This window comes from Microcaecilia unicolor, chromosome 1, assembly GCF_901765095.1.
Source record: "Microcaecilia unicolor chromosome 1, aMicUni1.1, whole genome shotgun sequence".
Lineage (NCBI taxonomy): Eukaryota > Metazoa > Chordata > Amphibia > Gymnophiona > Siphonopidae > Microcaecilia > Microcaecilia unicolor.
In genome coordinates, this window is record NC_044031.1 from 626658976 (window position 1) to 626683569 (window position 24594).

At 43.3% G+C, this 24594-nt stretch overlaps 1 protein-coding gene across 2 annotated transcripts in view; it reads left to right on the forward strand.

The window, feature by feature from the left end:
* SLC39A4 (solute carrier family 39 member 4) overlaps positions 1 to 24594 on the forward strand; it is a 93512-nt gene that overhangs the window by 26026 nt on the left and 42892 nt on the right. The window contains exons 3-6 of one of the 2 annotated variants that reach the window (XM_030220617.1): positions 6800 to 7004; positions 8351 to 8580; positions 8795 to 8969; positions 19771 to 19943. In XM_030220617.1, the coding sequence (XP_030076477.1) occupies positions 6800 to 7004; positions 8351 to 8580; positions 8795 to 8969; positions 19771 to 19943 (783 nt within the window). The remainder of the gene's footprint in view (positions 1 to 6799; positions 7005 to 8350; positions 8581 to 8794; positions 8970 to 19770; positions 19944 to 24594) is intronic. The other variant, XM_030220627.1, reaches the window with a different exon arrangement.

Consider the following 24594-nt stretch of genomic DNA (forward strand, 5'->3'; position numbering starts at 1 on the left):
AGAGGCTTTTCCCTTAATCCTCTTTAAAATGGATGCACTCTACAGAATCCATAGTCTATTGTTGAAACTACTATTTTTTAACATTACATCTTGTTCTGTTGTATACTTATATATAATACTCTCTCTTCCTCGAGTTGTGATATATATTCTGATTCTCCCATCTTATTGCTTAGGATTCTGGCATTTGCATATAGACATTTCAAACTATGTTTATTGTTCCTATTTACAAATTGCTGAACAGTTGACAGTGATTATTTACACACTTGAAAATTTGTCTGCTCTTTACTTAAAGACACATATTCTACTATGGTCTACATTGCAATCTTGCTATCGGGTTGCCCTATCTTCCTTGGTATGGTGCTATCTTTTAAAGATACCTTGTTCCGAACCATGCACTTTTTGAGTGACTGTCTGCCTCCCCCCAGTTTCTGGTTTAAAAGCTGTTCTAGGGTGTGCCAGCAGCCTGGTTCCACCCTGGTTAAAGTGGAGCTCATTTTTCTGGAATAGGCTCCCCTTTCCCAAGAATGTTGCCCAGTTCCTAACAAATCTAAAACCCTCCTCCCTTCACAATCGCCTCATCCAAGCATTGAGACTCCGGAGCTCTGCGTATCTCTTGGGCCCTGTGCGTGGAATGGGGGGCACTTCTGAAAATGCTATCCTGGGGGTTCTGGATTTCAGCTTTCTATCTAGGAGCCTAAATTTGGCTTCTGGATCCTCCTGCCCACATTTTCCTATGTCATTAGTATCCACATGTTCCAAGCAGGGGCGTATCTGCGTGGGGCCACAGGGGCCTGGGCCCCTGCAGATTTTGCCCCGGACCCCCCTACCGCCGTTAACCCTCCCTCCCTCGCCTACCGCCGTCACCTACCCCGAGGTCCGCTTCCTCCGGCTTTTTAAAATATTGCTTCAGCTGGCGGGGGACCCCAACCCCCCGCAAGCCCAGCTGCGATCTTTAACTTTTTCATCCTCATCGTGCAGCGTGCTGTGAAAGCTGCATGCATCTTTAGATCCAGTTGGATGGAGTCTGATGTCGCAGCACGTTGACGTTACAACGTGCTGCGACCTCAGACTCCATCCAACTGGATCTAAAGATGCATGCAGCTTTCACAGCACGCTGCACGATGAGGATGAAAAAGTTAAAGATCGCAGCTGGGCTTGCGGGGGGTTGGGGTCCCCCGCCAGCTGAAGCAATATTTTAAAAAGCCGGAGGAAGCGGACCTCGGGGTAGGTGACGGCGGTAGGCGGGGGAGGGAGGGAGTGTTAACGGCGGTAGGGGGGGGTTGACGGCGGAGGGGGGGGCTATAATGTGCCCCCTCACTCTAGCCCCTGCCCCCCCTACCGCCGAACCTCAGATACGCCCCTGGTTCCAAGACAGCAGGGTCCTCCCCAGCACTGTCTAAAATCTTATCTAGATGCCGCATGAGGTCCATCACTTTCACACCAGGCAGGCAAGTGACCACGTGTCACATCTTCTGCACTTGTTCACTTGAATATAGGTTTATTATTAAATGATTTACCATGATAATATTATAATTTAGCTAGGTAAATGTGGCTCATTTCAAATTTGCCCCACCACCAATGGGTTACTTGGGATTGAGCACACAAATTTAGCTGGGCAGCACAGGGGCTGCTTGAAGGCATTGCCAGGGCAGGGTTTTGAGACGTGCTCGGTTAATGCCGTATTTGATGCTAACCGGCTACATTTAACCAGAAAACCTATGAGCTGTGATCACTTTCCTAAATCTGCCTGGCAGCTGCTCAGCTACTTTCCTTCAGGTAATTCAAAAACAAAATTCCCCTTCCTCCCACACACTTCCTTTCCCTACCCTCTTCTAATTTTAAAGCACTTTCCCCAATACCCCCTCCTGATACCTCTTCCTCCCCTGGAATAAAAGAATAGGTTCCCTGAACCCCCTCCCTCATGCTCTAGCCCCACACCTAACCAAATCTGTGATGTCTGCTAGAACTGCCCAAGCAGCATCTGCACATGAACTGGACCTGAACCAGCCCTTCATGGAGGGCGAGTATGTTCATGGCTGTAAGCAGGGATTCAGTACTGTGAGCTGCCAGCAAACAAAGATATCAGATCTGCTATTCGTCAGTGGAGGGTTTTATTACATAAGTACATACGTATTGCCATACTGGGAAAGACCAATGGTCCATCAAGCCCAGCATCTTGTTTCCAACAGTGGCCAATCCAGGTCAAAAATATCTGGCAAGATCCCAAAAAAGTACAAAACATTTTATACTGCTTATCCCAGAAATAGTGGATTTTCCCCAAGTCCATTTAATAAAGGTTTATGGACTTTTTCGTTAGGAAGCCATCCAAACCTTTTTTAAACTCCGCTAAGCTAACCGCCTTTACCACATTCTCTGGCAACAAATTACACGATGAGTGAAGAAAACTTTTCTCCGATTCGTTTTAAATTTACTACATTGAAGCTTCATCGCATGCCCCCTAGTCCTAGTATTTTTGGAAAGCGTAAACAGACGCTTCACATCTACCTGTTCCACTCATTATTTTATAGACCTCTATCATATCTCCCCTCAGCCGCCTTTTCTCCAAGCTGAAGAGCCCTAGCCGCTTTAGTCTTTCATCATAGGGAAGTCTTCCCATCCCCTTTATCATTTTCGTCACCCAAATGGCAACTGATATTTAATGTGAGCAAGTGCAAAGTAATGCATGTGGGAAAGAGGAACCCAAACCATAGCTACATGAGACAAGCTTCCACATTAGGAGTCATCAAGCAGGAAAGGATCTAGGTGTCATCATTGATGATACGTTGAAACCCTCTGCTCAGTGTGCAGTGGTGGCTAAGAAAGCATATAGAATATTAGGTATTATTCAGAAAGGAATAGAAAACAAAAATGAGAATGTTGTTATGCCTTTTTTATCACTCTATGGTGCGACTGCACCTTGAATACTGTGTGCAATTCTAGTCACTGCATCTCAAAAAAGATATAGTAGAATTAGAAAAGGTACAGAGAAGGGCAACAAAAATGATAAAGGGGATAGTACAACTTCCCTATGAGGAAAAGATAAAACAGCTAGGGCTCTTCACTACTACTACTTATTATTTCGATAGCGCTACTAGACTTTCACAGTACTGTACACATGAAGAGACAGTCCCTGCTCAACAGAGCTGACAATCTAATTAAGACAGACAAACAGGACAAATAAGGGATAAGGGAATTACTAAGGTGGGAATGATAAAACATGGGTACTGAACAAGTGAGTAAGGGTTAGGAGTTAAATGCAGCATTAAAAATGTGGCTTTTAGCCTAGATTTGAAGACAGCCAGAGATGGAGCTTGACAAACCTGCTCAGGAAGTCTATGCTAGGCATATGGTGCTGCAAGATAAAAGGAATGGATTCTGGAGTTAGCAGTGGAGGAGAAGGATGCAGATGAGAGAGATTTACCCAGTGAACAGTGTTCCTGGGGAGGAGTGTAGGGAGAGATAAGAGTGGAGAGGTACTGAAGAGCTGCAGAGTGAATGCACTTGTAAGTCAATAAGACGAGTTTCAACTGTATGCGGAAACGGATAGGGAGCCAATGAAGTGACTTGAGGAGAGGGCTAATATGAGCACAGCGACACTGGTGGAATATAAGTTTTGAAGCAGAACTTTGAACAGATTGAAGGGGAGAGAGATGGCTTAGTGGGAGACCTGTGAGCAGCAAGTTGTAATAGTCTAAGTGAGAGGTGATAAGAGTGTGGATAAGGGTTCTGATAGTGTACTCAGACAGGAAAGGACTAAGTTTGGTGATATTATAAGCAGTCTTGAACGCAAAAATGATAGGGACAGGCTTATGAACCTCAACACGTATATGCTGGAAGAAAGGAGGGAGAGAGGATGCATGATAGAGACGTTTAAATATCTCAAGGGCATTTATGTACAGGAAGAGAGCCTTTTTCAAATGAAGGAGAGCTCTTGAATGAGGGGGCATATGACAAAGTTAAAAGGGAATAGGCTTAGGAGTAATCTAAGGAAGTACTATTTCACAGAAAGGGTGGTGGAGGTGTGGAATGGCCTCCCGGTGGAGGTTGTGGAGTCGAGGACTGTTCCAGAATTTAAAAAGGCATGGGATAAGCATGTGGGATCGCTTAGGAACAGGAAGAATTAGGGGTTGCAGAGGATGGGCAGACTGGATGGGTCATATGGCTTTTATCTGCCATCATGTTTCTATAGAGAATGAAACAACAGATTTTAGCAATCTGTTCAATATGTGCAGAGAAGGAGAGAGAAAGCTTGGAGAAGAGATTGCTGAGGGGAGATATGATAGAGGTATATAAAATAATGAGTGGAATGGAATGGGTGGACGTGAATCACTTGTTTACTTTTTCCAAAACTAGTAGGACTAGGGGGCAGGCGATGAAGTCAATTCAATTCAAATCAGGTCTTACATACCGCTAATATCCCCCATTTAGGGTTCAGTGCAGTTTACATCATCAGTGAGATAGAAGTAGGTACAATATTATAAGTAAGACATAGGGTGAATGTGGTCTTGCTAGTTGTATTCAGTGAGTACAACATTATAGTGGGATATTGGGTGGGTGTAATCTTGATGATTGGATTCTGTAATTCTAACATTGTTATAAAACTATTGGGTCATAAAACTATTGGGTGAGGGGAAGTGATTGTTTCATGTAGTAGTTCTATGAACCGTCGGGGGCTGAGGAGTAGTTCTCGTTATGTAGTAGCCTTTGGGAAAAGGTACGTTTTTAGCCTCTTCTGGAAACTGAGGTAGTTGGTCTCTAGTCTCGTGGCCAAAGGGAGTTCCATAGTGAGAAATATTTTCGGAAACCGGATTCCCTTGTAGGACAGTAGGGCTAAACTTAATTGTTTCTTCAGGCTGTTTGAGTGAATGGTGCAAATAGATGAGATATTGATCAATAGTTCAGAGGTGGCACCTTACAGAATTTGGAAGACAAGGCAGGCGGCTTTGAAATTAATTCTTTCTGCTGTGGGTAACCAATGCAGTTTAGTGAAGTATGACGTGACGCTAGTGTATCTGTTTAGTTTGAAAATTAGTCTTGCTGCTTTGTTCTGTATGATTTGTAGGGCTTTTTAAAATATTGGATCGTAGTGCCAAAAAATAATACATTGCAGTAGTCTAGACACAGTAGGATCAGCATTTGCACCAGTAGCACAAAGGTCCTTTGGTCAAAGAATGATCTGATTAGGCATAGTTGTACTATTAAGTAGTACATTTAAAACAAATCGGAGAAAATATTTCTTCACTCAATATGTAATTAAACTCTGGAATTTGTTGCCAGAGAATGTGGTAAAAGCTTACCAGGGTTTAAAAAAAGGTTTGGATAACTTCCTAATAGCCATTAGCTTATGAACCTAATAGCCTCATAAGCCATTATTGAGATAGACTTGGGGAAAATCCACTGCTTATTTCTAGGATAAATAAGTAAAATCTATTTTACTGTTTTGGGATCTTGCCGTCTACTTGTAACCTGCATTGGCCACTGTTGGAAACAGGATATTGGGCTTGATGGACCTTCAGTCTGTCCCAGTATGGCAACACTTATGTTCTTAATGACACCTAGATCTTTTTCTTGGGTGCTAACTCCTAAGATGGACCTTAGCATCAGGTAACTATGATTTGAATTATTCTTTCCAATGTGCATCACTTTGCATTTGTCCACATTAAATTTAATCTGCCATTTGGATGCACAGTCTTCCAGTTTCCTAAGGTTTTCCTGCAATTTTTCACAATCTGCATGTGTTTGACAACTTTGAATAGTTTTGTGTCATCTGGAAACTTATCACCTCACTCGTCATTCTGATTTCCAGATAATTTATAATTATGTTGAATAGCACTGGCCCCAGTACAGATCCCTGTGGCACTCCACTTTTCATCCTCCTCCATTGAGAAAAATGGCCAATTAACCTACCCTCTGTTTTCTGTCCAGTAACCAATTTCTAATACACAGAAGGACATTGCCTCCTATCCCATGACTTTTTAATTTTCTCATGAGTCTCTCATGAGGAACTTTGTCATAAGCTTTCTGAAAATCTAGGTACACTACATAAACTGTCTCACCTTTATCCACATGTTTATTCACGCCTTCAAAGAAATGAAGCAAATTAGTGAGGCAAGACTTCCCTTCACTGAATCCATGCTGACTGCGCCATTAAACCATGTTTGTCTATGTGTTACATAATTTTATTCTTTGTAATAGTTTCCACTATTTTCCCTGGCACTGAAGTCTGGCTTAACTTTTATTTTCCCAGATCACCCCTGGAACCCTTTTTAAAAATTGGCGTTACATTGGCCACCCTCCAATCTTCAGTTAGTATGGTCGATTTTAACGAAAGGTTACAGGTCACTAACAAGAGATCAGCAATTTCATGTTTGAGTTCTTTCAGTACCCTGGGGTGTATACCATCCCGTTCAGGTGATTTATCACTCTTTAATGAGTTGATTTGGCTCAGTACGTCTTCCTGGTTCACTGAGATTTCTTTCAGTTCCTCCGCATCGTCACCCTAGAAAACCATTTGCTCTTCTTAGCTGTGGGGGCTGAGGGGTAAAGCCTGGGAGAGCACAGAGGATCCTTAGCTGTGGGAGGCGTGAGGGGTAAAATCTGGGATAAACACAGAGGATCCTTAGTTTGGAGAACGGTTTGGGGTATAATACCTAGAATTTGAGGGTTATATCTATTATTGGATTTACAGTTGGTGTGAGCTGCCGGTGTGCATGTTTCTATAATTTGGTGATGGGTGGAAGGGGTTCTCAATAGTTACTATAGTTCCTGTTAATTAAAATTAGAAGATCCTTTTCCCCAGCCCTGCAGTGATGTCCATCAAATAATGGAAGATACAGATCTAGACACGTCCAACATTACCCAAGGTGCACTGAGGCAGGTGTTTGGTGTCATTATCTACCTTGTGCTGGAGGGACGGTGTATCCATAGTCTACCATCACCATCATTCTTCCTGGAATTCATTTTCCACAAATACAGCAATGAATCACAGAACTTGACTATGCAGGGTAAGTCTTAGCAGTGCTGTTAACTCACTGCTCATCCAGTCCATGCTCTGTATACCGAGAACAATATCCCAGCACTGCTGCTCCCTCACTGCATATCAGTCCCTGCTTTATATACCCAGGACACTGCTTCACACTGCAGCAATATTCCAACACTGCTACTTCCCCACTGCACAACCATTCCCAGCCTCATATACCCAGGACTCCGATTCAGACTGCAGCAATATTCCAACTCTGCTGCTTCCTCACTGCAGACCAGTCCTTGCCTCATATACCCAGAACACTGCTTAACACTGCATGGAAAATCCTAGCAGTGCTGCTTCCTCGCTACACTTCCAGTCCCTGCCTCAGATACCCAGGACACTGCTTAACACTGCAGCGAAAATCCCAGCAGTGCTGCTCCCTTACTGCATACCCAGTTCTTGCCTCATAAACCTAGGACACTGCTTCACACTATAGGGAATATCCCAATACTGCTGCTTCCTCACTGCACACCCAGTCCCTACCTCATATATCCAGGACACTGCTTCATACTGCAGGGAATATCCCAACACTGCTGCTTCCTCACTGCAGACCCAATCTGTGCCTCTTATATACCCAGGACACTGCTCAACAGTGCAGGGAAAATCCTAGCAGTGCTGCTTCCTCATTGCACACCCAGTCCCTACCTCATATATCTAGGACATTGCTTAACACTGCAGGGAATATTGCTACACTGCTGCATCCTCATTGCACACCCATATACCCAGGACACTGCTTCACACTGCAGCGAAAATCCCAGCACCGCTGGTTCCTCACTGCGCATCCAGTCTCTGCTTCATATACCAAGGACACTGCTTCAAACTGCAATATCCCAGCACTGCTGATTCCTTACTGCATACCCAGTCCCTGCCTCGTATACCCAGGTCACTGCTTCAAACCTTAGCAATATCCCAGCACTGCTGATTCCTTACTGCATACCCAGTCCCTGCCTCATATACCCAGATCACTGCTTCAAACCTCAGCAATATCCCAGCACTGCTGGTTTCTCACTGCACACCAAGTCCCTGCCTCATATATCCAGGACATTGCTTAACACAGCAGGGAATTTCCCAACACTGCTGCTTTCTCACTGTATTCTTTTGTATAAGAGCATAAAATTGTTATCTTGAGTCAGACCAAAGGTCCATCGAGGACACCATTTTGTCTCTGACCATCACAAGTCTGTGTTACAAATACTTGGCAGGATCTAAATAAGAAAATCAATTCCTTATGTCTGATTCCTACTTGAGTAATTCACCTTGTGTCAAAACAGAAGAGGGATGTGATATTAGAGATGATTATTTTGCGTCACTTGTGCTTTCCTACAGAGCTTGGCAACATCATGGAAGTACTGAAAGTGGGAGCAAAGGATAACCATGAAGATCATGAAGATCACGGAGAGTCGCACCCAGAGCACGGACATACACATGAAGAGTCACACCCAGAGCACGGACACACACATGAAGAGTCACACCCAGAGCACAGACATGCTGCATCTCGCAGACTCTGGAAGCGCAGTATTTCTGAGAGCAAAAGAAATGCCACCAGCTGGGACACGGTAAGCATGAGAATATCCCAATCTATACTCTGTAACAGGCGGGTACAGGAAACTATAGTCTGTGTTACCTGTGCTAGTAACAGGTACAGGGACTAGTGGAGATACAGAGTTTGTGCTATGTGAAGCAGGTACCCATGATCATTCAGACTCAGAAGTCATCTTTCCTTAAAAATGAGGATTTTCTTGATGGGTTTTCCTGTGTCTTCTGTTTCAGACATGTTTTAGTCCTGCAGATATTCTGAAGATTTACGGAATTAGTCCAGAGATGGGGATCTCAGCTTTTGACTTCACACAACTGAGCCCAGCCTTGATCCAGCAGCAGTTGAGTAGTGCCTGCAGGGCTACACATCTGGATCCTGACCCTGGAAGGCAGTTGACTACTGCAGAAAGTGAGTTTTCCCTCATCACCAAACTACCTCTCTCTTCTTCTCCATCCTGCAAACCACTTTCCATCTCTGACCCTCAACCCTTGAACTTCATCTTGCACATTTATTACCACCTCTGTACTGTACGGTGTACACCCCATTCATCTCCAACCCACACCTCTCTACCTCCAAACTGCAAGTCATCTTTCATCTGCAACCCACAGACCTCTACCTCCAGATTGCAAATCATCTCCAACCCACATCCCTCTACCTTCAGACAGCAAATCATCTCTAACCTCCAACCCACAGCCCTCTACCTCCAGACTGCAAATCATCTCCAACTCACACTCCTCTACCTCCACACTGCAAATCCCCTTTCAACTCCAGCCCATACCCACCTACATCTGCACTGCAAATCTTTTTTCATCTCCAATCCATATCCCTCTACCTCCAGACTGCAAATCCCTTTTCAACTCCAACCCACACCCCTATACTTCGACTGCAAATCCCATTTCATCTCCAAACCACACCCCTCTACCTCCAGACTGCAAATCATCTCCAACCCAGACCCCTCTACCTCCAGACTGCAAATCCCCTTACATAAGAACATAAACATTGCCATACTGGGACAGACCGAAGGTCATCAAGCCCAGTATCCTGTTTCCAACAGTGGCCAATCCAGGTCACAAGTACCTGGCAAGATCACAGAACAGTACAATACATTTTATGATGCTTATCCTAGAAATAAGCAGTGGATTTTCCCAAATCCATCTTAATAATGATTTATGGACTTTTCTTTTAGCAAATTATCCAAACCTTTTTAATATCCCGTTATGCTAACCGTTTTTACCACATTATCTGGCAACGAATTCCAGAGTTTAATTACACATTGAGTGAAGAAATATTTTCTCCAATTTGGTATTTTTGAACAGCAGAGTACTGAGTAGTACCTTCTCTGTACTATTCAGCACTTGCAGCCCACCCTGTCCCTACACCCTATCCCTATCCCTGTGCTAGGGATATACAAGATTCTTTTCTAGTCTTTTTTTATTCCAGTGACTCTCTATTCTGGCTTGCTTTGTAGTACATAAAAGCACAACAGCAAAGGTGACAAAGAAGAGCCATAATAATAATTCCTGGTGATGTATCATGCGTTATTGCATTGAAAAAAAGACTCTACACAAATTCGTGTTTCAGCCAAAGGGCCTTCATCAGGAGTCTAAAAACAAAGCAAAAGCAAATACCATACATAAATAAAATACACAATTCATTAAAAATATTTATAGAGTCTTTTTTTCAACAGAGTAAAGCATTACACATCACCAGGATTGATTTTTGGGACTTCTGTTTGTCATCTTTGTTGTTCTGCTTTTCTGTTTGCGTTTTGCAAAGCTTATTTCTTCTTTGTTGTTCTTGATTTTTTAGTACAGCAGAAGCAGGTGTGGAAGAGGGGAGAAGGAGAGATGCCTAGGTACAGGTCCCATACCAGTAAGTATAGGACCAGTACCTAAGCATCTGTCCTCCCCTCCTCCACATGCTCTCCCAGAATTCACTGTCAGGAAAACCCCTGAAAAACAAGCCAGGGCAAAAACTCATCTTGGGGAGGCTAAGGAGACAGGGAAGAGAGGAGTTTCTGACTTGAAATTCCAATTTGTCCCAAAAAGAATTAATTTGAATCATGAACTGGACAGCACTACCGTAGACTGCTATGTGATGAAGAAAAAGCGAATGTGCTAATCAAATACTTCTGTTCTGTGTTCACGGAAGAAAATCCTGGAGTATGACCACGATCAACTGGCAAAGGTGCATATGAGAACGAAGTGGATATGGCACCGTTCACGAAAGAAAGTGTTTATTAACAACTTGAAAAATTGAAGGTGGATAAAACCATGAGACCAGATGGGATCCGTCCCAGGATATTGAGGGAGCTTAGAGAGATTCTAAAAGATTTGTGAAAAGATTTGGTGGAAAGAGGACAATCAATGGGACACTGTTAGGGTACAAATTGTGTCACAATGATCAAAAGGATCAAATTGGATGGGGGGGGTGTTGCGCTATATGTAAAAGAGGGAATTGAGTCAAATAAAATAAACATTCCACATGACACAGATAGCAGAGTGGAACTATTATGGATAGAAATTCCATCTGTGAAGGGAAGGAGTATTCTTGTAGGGCTGTACTACCGTCCGCCGGGACAGAATGAACAGACAGATGAAGAAATGTTAACAGAAATTAGGAAAGCTGGCAAATTGGGCAATACTATAATAATGGGTGATTTCAATTACCCCAATATTGACTGGATAAATGTTACATCAAGGAGTGCCGGGGAGATAAAATTTCTAGATGTAATAAACAACTGCTTCTTGGACCAGTTGGTCCAGGAAGCTACAAGAAGGGGGGGCATTTTAGATCTGGTCCTTCATGGCATGCAGGGCATAGTGTGAGAGGTGGCAGTGCTGAGTACCCTAGGAAACAGTGATCATAACATGATCAAGCTTGAGCTACTATCTAAAATGAACCCACAAAGGAAATCTATTGTAGCTGCATTTAATTTTCAAAGGGGCAACTATAATAAAATGAAGAAAATGGTTAAAAAGAAGCTAAAAGGATCAGCTGCAAAGGTTAGGACACTAAATCAGGCATGCACGTTATTCAAAAATACCATCTTGGAAGCCCAGACTAGATGCATTTCATGTATTTGCAAAAGTGGAAAGAAGAGAAAACGACAGCCAGCAAGGTTATAAAGTGACGTGAAAGAGGCTATTACAGCCAAAAGAATGTCATTCAAAGAATGGAAAGAGGACCCAAATGAAGAAAATAAGAAGCAACTGAAGCACTGGCAAGTCAGATGCAAAGCATTAATAAAAAAAATCAAAAAGAGAATATGAAGAGAAACTTGCCGCACAGGCTAAAATTCATAGTAGCAACATTTTCAGGTACATCAGAAGCAGAAAGCCTGCGAGGGAATCTGTGGGACCATTAGATCAAGGAGGAGCAAAAGGGGCACTCAGGGAGGAAAAGGCCATAGTAAAGAAACTGAATGAATTCTTTGCTTCATCTTTACGGAAGAAGATGTAAGAGATCTGCCTATACTGGAAATGTTTTTCAAGGGTGATGATGCGGAGGAACTGAAAGAAATCTCAGTGAACCTGCAAGATGTACTGAGCCAAGTAGACAAATTAAAGAGTAGTAAATCACTAAAGAGTAGCTTACATCCAAGGGTACTCAAAGAACTCAAGCATGAAATTGCTGATCTGCTGTTAGTAATATATAACCAATCATTAAAATTGTCCATAGTACCTGAAGACTGGAGGGTGGCCAATATGACACCGATTTTTTTAAAGGGTTCCAGGGGTGATCCAGGAAATTACAGACCGGTAAGCTTGATGTCAGTGCCAGGAAAAATAGTGGAAACTATTATAAAGAATAAAATTATGGAACACATGGAGAAACTTGGTTTAATGGGACAGAGTCAGTACGGGTTGCCTCACCAATTTGCTTCATTTCTTTGAAGGCACAAATAAACGTGGATAAAGGTGAGCCGGTTGATGTAGTGTATCTAGATTTTCAGAAAGCTTTTGATAAAGTTCCTCATGAGAGACTCATGACAAAATGAAAGAGTCATGGGATAGGGGGCAATGTTCTGATGTGGATTAGGAATTGGTTATTGAACAAAAAACAGATTAGGAATTGATTATTGGATGGACAACAGAGGGCAGGGTTAAATGGTCATTACGCTCAATGGAGGAGGGTGGAGTGCCACAGAGATCAGTACTGGGACCGATGCTATTTAACATATTTATAAATGATATGGAAATTGGAACGACGAGTGAGGTGATTAAATTTGCAGATGACACAAAACTATTCAAGGCTGTTCAAACACATGCAGACTGTGAAATATTGCAGGAAGACCATAGGAAATTGGAAGACTGGACATCCAAATGGTAGATGAAATATAATGTGGACAAATGCAAGGTGATGCACATTGGAAAGAATAATCTGAATCATAGTTACCTGATGCTAGGGTCCACCTTGGAGGTCAGCACCCAAAAAAAAGATCTAGATGTCGTTCTAAATAATACGCTGAAATCTTCTGCTCAATGTGCAGCGACAGCCAAAAAAGCAAACAGGATGCTAGGAATTATTAGGAAAGGGATGGTGAATAAGACTGAAAATACTATTATGCCTCTGTATTGCTCTATGGTGTGACCTCACCTTGAGTACTGCATTCAATTCTGGTCGCCGTATCTCAAAAAAGATATAGCGAAATTAGAAAAGGTTCAAAGAAGAGTGACCAGAAGGATAAAGAGGCTGGGACTCCTCTCATATGAGTAAATGCTAAAGAGGTTAGGGCTTTTCAAGTTGGAAAAGAGATGGATGAGGGTGATATGATTGACGTCTACAAAATCTTAAGTGGTGTAGAATGAGTAGAAGTAAATAAATTTTTAACTCGTTTCAAAAGTACAAAGACTAGGGAACACTCAAGGAAGTTACATGGAAATACTTTTAAAACAAATAGGAGGAAATATTTTTTCACTCAACGAATAGTTAAGCTCTGCAATTCTTTGCCGGAGGATGTAGTAACAGTGGTTATCATATCTGGGTTTAAAAAAGATTTGGACAAGTTCCTGGAAGAAAAGTTCATAGTCTGCTATTGAGACAGACATGGGGAAGCAACTGCTTGCATTGGGATTGGTAGCATGGAGTGTTGCCACGATTTGGGTTTTTGCCAGGTACTTGTGACCTGGCTTGGCCACTGTTGGAAACAGGTTACTGGGCTAGATGGACCATTGGTCTGACCCAGTATGGCTACTCTTTTGTTCTAATCCTTGGGGACAGGAGAGCTTCTGCGGGATTGGAGAAGAGCAGATGTGGTCCTTCTTCACAAAAGTGGTGACAGAGAATCTACAGGCCAGAAAGCCTCACATTCAGCTATTGGAAAAGTAATGGAAGCATTGCTGAAGGAAAAAGTTAACAAATTTCCTGGAATTCAATGGGAATTCAAGATCTGAAGCAACATAGTTTTACCAAAGGTAAATCGTGCCAAACAAATTTGATTGAATTCTTGGACTGGGCTGTAAAGGAGTGTATATGACGCTACTACTTCCCCAGTGTCAGGGCCACATTAAAACCCCCGAGCCCTGCCCAAAGGGGAAGTGACACAGGACGGGTGGAGCTAGGAGGGCATGACCCAGTGTAAAAGGCCGAGCCAGAGCTAGGTTAAAGGAGCCCAGAGGAAAGCAGTGATGGCCACTACAAATTCCTTCACCCTAAAGATAAGAAACTGCAACCACTACATTCAGGTAGGCCAAGCTCAGCTTGAAACCATGAAAAGTTTGTGTTTTGACCTGGCCGGCTGCAGGTCAGTTTTGTGTACCTGCTAGAGACTGTGCTTGTAATTCTGGATCCAGAGACCAGCTCAAAGACTAGAAAGAATTTTTGCTGAGGAAAAGACATTCATGTATGTTGTGGCCCTGCAGGAGCAGGCCACCCAAAATTGCTATTATGTTTACAGAATTAGCTTTGTATATTGAAGTAAACAGGAACACTTCCCGGACACCTTTAATAAAATATTTGTTTTCAGCTTAACTTGTGGAGTATGTGTGGCTTGTTTTACTGGGCTCCGCAACCTGCCCATGTACCACATGAGCAACCAGAAAATTGGATCAAGGACATGCTCTAAATGTAATCTACTTGGATTTCAGCAAGGGCTTTGACACTGTTACTCATAGGAGGCTCTTGAATAAACTTGACAGGCTGAAGTTAGGCCCCAAAGTGGTGAATTAGATTAGAAACTGGTCGACAGACAGACACCAGAGGATGATGGTCAGTGGAATTCACTCAGAGGAAGGAAAAGAGAGTAGTGGAGTACCTCAAGGATTGCTGCTGGGGCTGATTCTGTTCAATATGTTTGTGAGTGACATTGCCAAAGGGTTAAAATGTAAGGTATACCAAGATTTGTAACAGAGTGGACAACCAGATGGAATGGAAAACATGAAAAAGGGTCTGCTAAAGTTAGAAGAATGGTCTAATGTATGGCAATTAAAATGTAATACAAAGAAGTGCAGAGTGATGCATTTGGGAGTAGAAATCGAAGAGAGCCATATGTCCTAGGCCCCTGATGGCGAACCTATGACACGCGTGTCAGCACTGACACGCGTAGCCATTTTCGATGACACGCGGCGCCGCCGCAGTGTGGTCCGCCCTCCCTCCTCACTCCCGGAAACTAACCTTAAAGCCTCCTTTCACATTGCAGCAAGTAGCAGCAGGGCAGGCCACTCCTTCCTTCTGTGTCCCGCCCTCGCCTGACGTAACATCCGCGAGGGCGGAGCACAGAAGGAAGGAGGAGAGGTCTGCCCTGCTGCTGCTTGCTGCGACGTGAAAGGAGGCTTTACATAGTAAAACATAGTAACATAGTAGATGACGGCAGAAAAAGACCTGCATGGTCCATCCAGTCTGCCCAACAAGATAATCTCATATGTGTATACCTTACCTTGATTTGTACCTGCCTTTTTCAGGGCACAGACTGTACAAGTCTGCCCAGCAGTATTTCCCGCCTCCCAACCACCAGTCCCGCCTCCCATCTCCGGCTTTAAGGTTAGTTCTGGGCCTGGTAGCGGGTGGAGGGGGGCCCAGCGACCTCGGGTGGGCAGCGATCTCGGGTAGGGGGGGGGGGCCCGGGGGCGGTCCTAGTAGCAGTGATTTTTCTCGAAGTGACACACCACCCGAGTTATGCTCGGTTTTTTGGCGAATTTTGACACACCAAGCTCAAAAGGTTGCCCATTACTGTCCTAGGCGGTGAAAAGCTGATATACACAGACAAGGAGAGGGACTTTGGAATGATACTGTCCAATGATCTGAAGGGGACAAAACAGTGTGGCAAGGTGATGGCTGTAGTCAGAAGGATGCTAGGCTGTAAACAGAGAGGCGTAAACAGCAGAAGAAAGGAGGTGTTGATGCCCCTGTACAAGTTGTTGGTGAGGCAATTTCATATTTGCGTTCTCTCAGGACCCTGGGGTGTATACCATCCAGTCCAGGCAGTCAAAAAGTTTTTATGTGGGACGTGGGACTGAAAAAAAGGGTCTAGGGTCTTTCCATCTAATGGCAAACCTCCTGCACTTAAATCTGCAATATCTCCATTGGAATCTCTCTTGGAAGCTGCTAAGACCTATGAAACATTGTCAGGCAAATTCACCTTTTTTAACATCAAAGTTGTGAGGATGAGGAACTCAATGCTGGGATGCTACAGAGTTTCTTGATCTTGTGTGTGATCAGTGTTGATGATTTCCCCAGTTTTGGTTTTCACATAGAAAGCTCTAGATGAAGAGGGAACTGCATTTGTCTTAGCCATTATAGACTTATAGAAATAGGGTCCTTCCATCTCAGTTTCAAAAGAGTTTAGTATGAAGCCACAAATTAATTCAGTTGTTAAGAAATCTTTTTATCAACTTAAAAAAAACTTCATTGCATTAAGAAATATTTTGATGTTTTTGTTTTTAGGCTTACCATTCAGATGTTAGTTTTGTCTATTCTTGATTATTGTAATTTAATGCATCTTTATTAAATCATCTTTCAGAAGCCTGCAGGTAGTCCAGATACTGTCATTCACTTGATTGTTTTCCTTAAATAAATTCGAGCCTCTGTTTCCTTATTTTTTTGAGTTACATTGGCTCCCGGTAGAGGCCCAGATTTATTTTAAATTGGGAATTACAGTTTTTAGAATACTGCAGGGGGAGGATCCATTTTATTTAACTGCAGTGATGAATGTATTCTTGGGGGGTAAATCTGACCGGTTGAGAAGTCAATTTTTACTATCCTTTCCTGCAGTTAGGAAGTTCAGGTATACTAGATTTTTGTCATCTTCACTTTGTTTTCAGGCTCCAAACTTTTGGAATTCATTGCCATTGGAGCTAAAGATAAGCACTGATTTTATTATTTTTCAGGAGGTTGCTTAAGACTTTTTTGTTTAGGAAATATGTAGTGGGATTTTTTTTTAGTTGAGTTGTTTGCGTTAGTTATTTTTATTTCTTGAATGTGGTATGGTGTGCTGAATTGTATTTCTGAACGTTGTGTTCACTCTTGTATTTTGTAACCCACAGTGAACTGTTTTGGTACTTGCAGGCTATAAGTTCTGTATAAAATAAAATAAAAAGTTCTTGCTATTATGGGAATTGTAGGATACACATACAGAAAACCCTCCTGCTAATCTTGGAGTAATGTGTCCAAGACTTATTTGCCACATATCCCTATCCTGGAACAGAAATGAAGTACCCCTTTGTTCTATCAAAGTGACCCACTCTCAAAATTTATTTTTGTTACATTTGTACCCCGCGCTTTCCCACTCATGGCAGGCTCAATGCGGCTTACATGGGGCAATGGAGGGTTAAGTGACTTGCCCAGAGTCACAAGGAGCTGCCTGTGCCTGAAGTGGGAATTGAACTCAGTTCCTCAGGACCAAAGTCCACCACCCTAACCACTAGGCCACTCCTCCACTGTTGCTACTATTTGAGATTCTACATGGAATGTTGCAACATTCCATGTAGAAGTCGGCCCTTGCAGATCACCAATGTGGCCGCGCAGGCTTCTGCTTCTGTGAGTCTGACGTCCTGCACGTACGTGCAGGACGTCAGACTCACAGAAACAGAAGCCTGCGCAGCCTTCTACATGGAATGTTGCTAGTGGAATAGCAACATTCCATGTAGAATCTCCAATAGTATCTATTCTATTTTTGTTACATTTGTACCCCGCGCTTTCCCACTCATGGCAGGCTCAATGCGGCTTACATGGGGCAATGGAGGGTTAAGTGACTTGCCCAGAGTCACAAGGAGCTGTCTGTGCCTGAAGTGGGAATCAAACTCAGTTCCTCAGGACCAAAGTCCACCACCCTAACCACTAGGCCACTCCAATATCCTCAGAGCCACTTCTTTGACATATGAACATAAGAGTAGCCACACTGGGTCTGACCAATTTATTTATTTATTTGTTACATTTGTATCCCAACAACCACAACACAGCGGGTATTATATATAAATTGTGATACATTTGTATCCTACATTTTCCCACCTATTTGCAGGCTCAATGTGGCTTACATAATACCATAAAGGCATTCGCCAGTCCGGTAAGGAACAAATAGGGTTGATAAGGTTCTGGCACATTATGGGTTGGGGATAGGAATGGTCCAGTATCCTGTTTCCAACAGTGGCCAAGCCTTAGGACTCTTCAGCTTGGAAAAGAGACAGATGAGGGGAGATATAATTGAGGTCCACAAAATCCTGAGTGGTGTAGAATGAGTAGAAGTGAATCGATTTTTACTCGTTCCAAAAGTACAAAGGCTAGTGGACACTCAAAGAAGTTACATGGAAATACTTTTAAAACAAATAGGAGTAAATATTTTTTTTCACTCAACGAATAGTTGAGCTCTGGAACTCTTTGCCGGAGGAGGTGGTAACAGTGGTTAGCGTATCTGGGTTTAAAAAAAGGTTTGTACAAGTTCCTGGAGGAAAATTCCATAGTCTACTATTGAGACAGACATGGGGAAGCAACTGCTTGCCCTGGGATTGGTAGCATGGAATGTTGCCATGATTTGGGTTTCTGCCAGGTACTTGTGACCTGGCTTGGCCACTGTTGGAAACAGGACCATTTGTGTGCTTGTAGAATATGACTCAGCTGTCTGCCAGGCAGTTATACTTTGCTTCTAGGTAAGTGGCCCTGAGGGCCATTCCATGAGAACTGGTCTAGCAGCACATCCTGACAGATCTCAGTACAGGAGATTTGACCCTTTTCCTAGCTGCTTATTGATGCAGTTCATTGCTACTTCAGTCTGTTTGTAGCAAAACAATTTTGTTGGCCATCTGATCTTTGAAAACCTTTAGTGTATTCCAGACTTCTCTCAATTCCAGGAAATGCATTCGATGAAGTTTATTGTGGGAGGACCTATCAGAACTGTTTGAATTTGTAGAATTTGAAAGAGGATGTACAAGAGACTGTCAAATCCAAAAATACGCCCCTTTTCATGTGATAGGAATGGCTGAGTAGAAATGTATTATTTAGAGACACAGATGAATAGTTGATCGCCAGAACTCATCCTTCTACCTACCTGGACATTAGACACACCCCTTTCCAGTACCATCCCCTCCCTTGTCACTGTATTTGAGGTGTTCTACAGATGGGTTTTAGGCATATTAAAATCTTCTACCAGTAATACCTCCCCTTACATCGAGATTTTTTGGTCTGTCCAAAGCAATGGAAGTCCATTTGAAACTGTTTCTTACAGGGAGGTTGGTATATACAGTAAGGCTTTCCTATCTGTAGAAACAATTATAATATCCTCTTTACCCTCCTCCTTTAGCCTGCCTCCCATCTCCAACCTCAGTTCTCTTTTTCTGCATCTCCAGCCCAAATCCACTGCCCAACACCACCATCACAAATCTTTGCACCTCCACCAAAGATTTGTGATGGTGCCTCCCAACTTCCAGGCTGCATTCCCTCACCCATGGCCACAAGCAGCATGCTACTACATCTGCCATCTCCACCTCCAGCCATAACCACTCACTGCATTGACGCCTGTCTTCCACCATGCCATATCCCCTTACTTCATCATGAGCTGTCCTTCCAGCATTCCTTCCATGCAATGCTTTCCTTGTTTTCATCTTGTATCCTTTCCTTTTATCACTCTGGGTTCCTTTTTCCTGTCTTTCATGGTACAGCTGCTAAGAACATACAGGATAGACAGATGTAAATAAGGACTTTGCTGCAGTGTGCTCAGCAAAGTACATCTTATATACAAATTCTGAAAACAATTTTCATTCATCTGTCTCCCTAACAGAGTACATCTATGGAAGCATCGCCACATTTATAATCTGTATCTTTGCTGTGTTTGGGATAGTGCTACTCCTCTGTACCTCCTGTACCAGTGCCTACCAGTACTTAATACAGCTGTTCGTCGCCCTGGCGGTGGGATCCCTGACAGGAGATGCCTTCCTTCATCTCATTCCACAGGTACATTCAACAGCACACCATCAGAGGGATATATGAGAGGAAGAATACTACATCTGTTTTCAGGCAGGAAATATGCTAGCCCCTAAAGAGAATAATCCTCCCAATGTAATGAGGAAGCCTTCAACACTCATTTCTACCTCTTATACTATTCCTTGAACATTCATTAATATTAAGTGTTCATGATCATCACAATAATCACTAATACTAACCTTTCACCATCATTCCAAAAATCACTGATAGAACCCTTCTCTTCCTCACACTAATTACTAACCTTTCACCATCATCCCTTCACCTCACACTAATCACTAATACTAACCCTTCACCATCCTCCCAACAATCTCTGATAGAACCCTCCTCCTCACACTAATCACTAATACTAACCTTTCACCATCATTCAAGTAATTATTATATTACATTAAGGTCTTATAGCCAGCTACAACTAGCAAGTTCTAAGCGGATAACAAGAAAAATAGCATACTCCAGATAATTGTACAAAAATAATCACAATAATCAAAAACAAAATTTAATATCTATGGATTAAGACAAATATTTTCTAAAAAGAAAAGTCTTTGATAATTTCTGAAACTCAATCGCTGATAGAACCCTCCTCCCTGCTCTAATTACTAACCTTTCATGATCATCCCAACACTCACTGATAGAACCCTCCTGCTCACATTAATTACTAATACCAACCCTTCACCATCCTCCCAACAATCACTGATAGAACCCTCCTCCTTACACTAATCACTAATACTAACTCTTCACCATCATCCCAACAATCACTGACAGAACCCTTCTCCTCACACTAACCATTAATACTACCTTTCACCATCATCCTAATAACCACTAATAGAACCCTCCTTCTCATAAGAATACCTATACTGAGTCAGACCAATGGTCCATCTAGCCCAGTATCCTGTTTCCTACAGTGGCCAATCCAGGTCACAAGTATTTGATTGTTTGTGAACTGCCTTGATTGTTCTGTGAAAGGCAGTATATCAAACATGAATAAACAATAACAATAAATGATAAACCTGGCAGAAACTAAAATACTAGCAGCATTCCATGCTAATAGAACTCTCCTCCTTACACTAACCACTAATACTAAACCTTCACTATCATCCCAACAATCACTGATAGAACCCTCCCCCTCACACTAACCACTAATACTAACCTTTCACCATCATTCCATTGCATTCTAGTCCCAGTTTTTATATCCCACTAATTTCCAATAGGAATCATAGCGGGTTACAATAAATTCAATCACAGTTTAGAATTTTTCATAGATCAAAATACTTATCAAATACTAACCCTTCACCATCATCCCAACTATCACTGATAGAACCCTCCTCCTTGCACTAATCACTAATACTAACCCTTCACCATCCTTCCAATAATCACTGATAGCAACCCTCCTCCTCATTAGAGGTGTGCACAGGGATGGGAACCATGGAAAATCTGTTCATATCCACAGTGTTGGTAATAAAACAGTCATTAATACTGTAGGGATGAGAGGGGATGAATCCAAAGTGAATGAGAGAAGATAGATAGGAAGTGTATAGGGATGGGGACCAGATTATGTCCCCGTGCACACCTAAACTCAGAAATTTGAAACCAACACTTAGGTAAAAAAAACTAAATAGAAAAAAGTTCAAAAAATCTTGCATATTTAAAGTAATGAAGATAAGAATAGCCATACTGGGCACACCAATGGTCCATCTAGCCCAGTATTCTGCTTCGAGCAGTGGCCAATCCAGGTACAAGTACCTGGCAGAAACCCAATTAGTAGCGCCATTCCATGCTACAAATACCAGGGCAAGCAGTGGTTTCCCCCATGTCCATCTCAATAATAGACTATGGACTTTCCTCCAGGAGCTTGTCCAAACCTATCAAATTGGAGAAGGGGTTGCGCTATATGTTAAAGAGGGAATTGAGTCAAACAAAATAAACAATCTACATGAAACAGATAGCAGTGTGGAATCCTTGTGGATAGAAATTCCTGGTGTGAAGGGAAGGAGTATACTGGTAGGGCTGTCCGCCAGGACAGAACGAACCTACCCATCTTCAAATCATTGCTCAAAGCCCACCTCTTCAATGTCGCTTTCGGCACCTAATCACAACAGTTCTACTCAGGAAATCTAGACTACCCCAACTTGACATTTCGTTCTTAGATTGTAAGCTCTTCTGAGCAGGGACCGTCCTTAATTACTAATTTGTACAGCGCTACGTAACCTTAGTAGCGCTCTAGAAATGTTAAGTAGTAGTAGTAGTACATAAAATTCTTAGATGTAATAAATGGCTGCTTCTTGTATCAATTGGTCTAAGAACCGACAAGAGTGGGAGCTATTTTAGATCTAGTCCTTAGTGGAATCAGGGGTATAGCCACGGGTGAGCCCAGGCCCACCCAGCAATGGTGTGCCTCATAGATGCCCATAATAAAAGACTTGGGAAGACTGTCTCCCCAGCCCACACTGCGACTTTTCCCTGCCTGCTGCTCACTTCAACTTTCCCTCCTCCCAGCCACCCGCCGGCATGCTACAGGTTTTGTTCCCTCCCTCCGTTACCATCTTTGTATGGCAGCGGTATTAATTTAATTTTTTTTATTACATTTGTATCCCGCGCTTTCCCACTCATAGCAGGCTCAATGCGGCTTATATATTATACACAGGTACTTATTTGTACCTGGGGCAATGGAGGGTTAAGTGACTTGCCCAGAGTCACAAGGAGCTGCCTGTGCCTGCAGTGGGAATCGAATCCAGTTCCCCAAGACCAAAGTCCACCACTCTAACCACTAGGCCACTCCTCCACTCAATTCTACAGCAAAGCCACGTGGTACCAGGGCTGTCTGTATGCTGCTGCGACTGCTTCCTTTGCGCTGGCCCCACCTCCTCAGAAAGAGTATTGGAGAAGGTGGGGCCGGCCAGAAGGAAGCAGTCACAGCAGTATGCAGACAGCCCTGGTACCATGCAGTTTTGCTGTAGAATTATACCGTGGCGCTGCCTGACAAAGATGGAAAGGGAGAGAGGGGGGAAAAACCTGCAGCATGCCGGCGGGTGGCTGGGGGGAGGGAGGGATCAAAACCTGCAGCGGGTGGCTGGGGGGAGGAAGAGAAAAAATTTGTAGCATGCCAGCGGGTTGCTGGGGAGAGGAAGGGAAAAAAACCTGCAGAATGCCAGTCTGGCAGAGATAGTAAGCAAGGCAGGGCAGGGCGCCAAAACTTACGGCATGCCGGTGGCAGGTGGCTTGCTGGGGCAGGGAGAGACAGGAGCACTGTTGGGGTGAGGAAGTGAGACGGGGTAATGCTAGGTGGGGTGGAGGAATAATTGTTCGACATGGGGGGAGGGATGGAGAGATGCTGCAGGGGGAAAGAGAGGGAGAATTGTTGGATATGGGTGGAATGGGATGGGGAGAGGGAGTAAAAGGCTGCATAGGAGTGGTAAAGGACGAGAGAGGAAAAAAGTGTTGGACATGGAAGTGGAGGGAAGGGAGGGAGAGATGAGAGGGGAAATGTTGAACATGGCATGGGGGTGAGGGGAAGGAAGAAAGGATGGAGAGATGCTGCATGGCAGGGGGGTAGAGAGAGATGTTAGACCAGGGGTTCAAGGCAGGGAGAGAGAGAGACAGTGGACAATGAGAGAAAGGGAGAAATGTTGGACATAGAGATGGAGGAGAGGAAAGGAGAGATGCTGCATAAGAGGGGGGGAGGGAAGATGGATTCAGGGGCAGAAGGGAGTGAGGGAGAGAAACTGGACAATGGGTGGTAGGGAAAAGAAAGGAAGAAATACTGGACAATGGGGGAGAGAGATGGGACAGGAAGATGCTGGTGGGGGGGGGGGGGGGTAGAAAGGATAGGGAGATGTCAGGCTACGAGGGTGAGGGAGACACTGGGAATGGTGGAAAGCATGTGGGAGAGGCCCAGGAAATGGAGATGACAAGGAAATGAATGAACGAGAGGATAGTGATTATAGGGGGTAGAAATATGGAAATGGCGCATATATTGAAGATGGAAGGGAATGGAAGGCTGGGAAGGAGAGAGATGGGAATGGGAGAGCTAGTGGGTAAAAGGAGATAGAAATGTGATAAGTATCTGAAAAGTAAAATGAAGGAAAAGATTTAGAAGGAGGATGAAATTTGAGTGTACAGAGGCAGAAAGGAAAAGAAAAAGGAAAGAGCTAAAATGGAAAGATCAATATTTCAGAGGCAGGTATGAGGAAATGAAACGAGAGGAGAGAAAAGACAAATGGACAGCAGCCACTTGAAGAATTAGCAGAAGACAAACAGGAAAGCGGGAAAGAGAAATTGGAACCAACATGATGGAAAAATTAGTGTGTTTCCTGGCTTTCTCAGTGGGGGTTGGTGGGAAAGTGGAATTAGCAATCTTTCTGAGTAGTTGGCAACACCAATAATTGGAAAGTAAAGCCAGTGCCAGGCAGACTTCTACTGAATGTGCCATGATCATGGCTGGCCAGACTTCTATGATCTGTGCCCTGAAAATGGTAAAGACAATTCAGGATCAAGTATACATATGTAGTATCACATTATACCTTATGCCATGAGTTATCTTGTTGGGCAGACTGGATGGACTGTACAGGTCTTCATGTGCTGTCATCTAATATGTTACTGTGTTAATATGTATGTTACTCTGTATTCT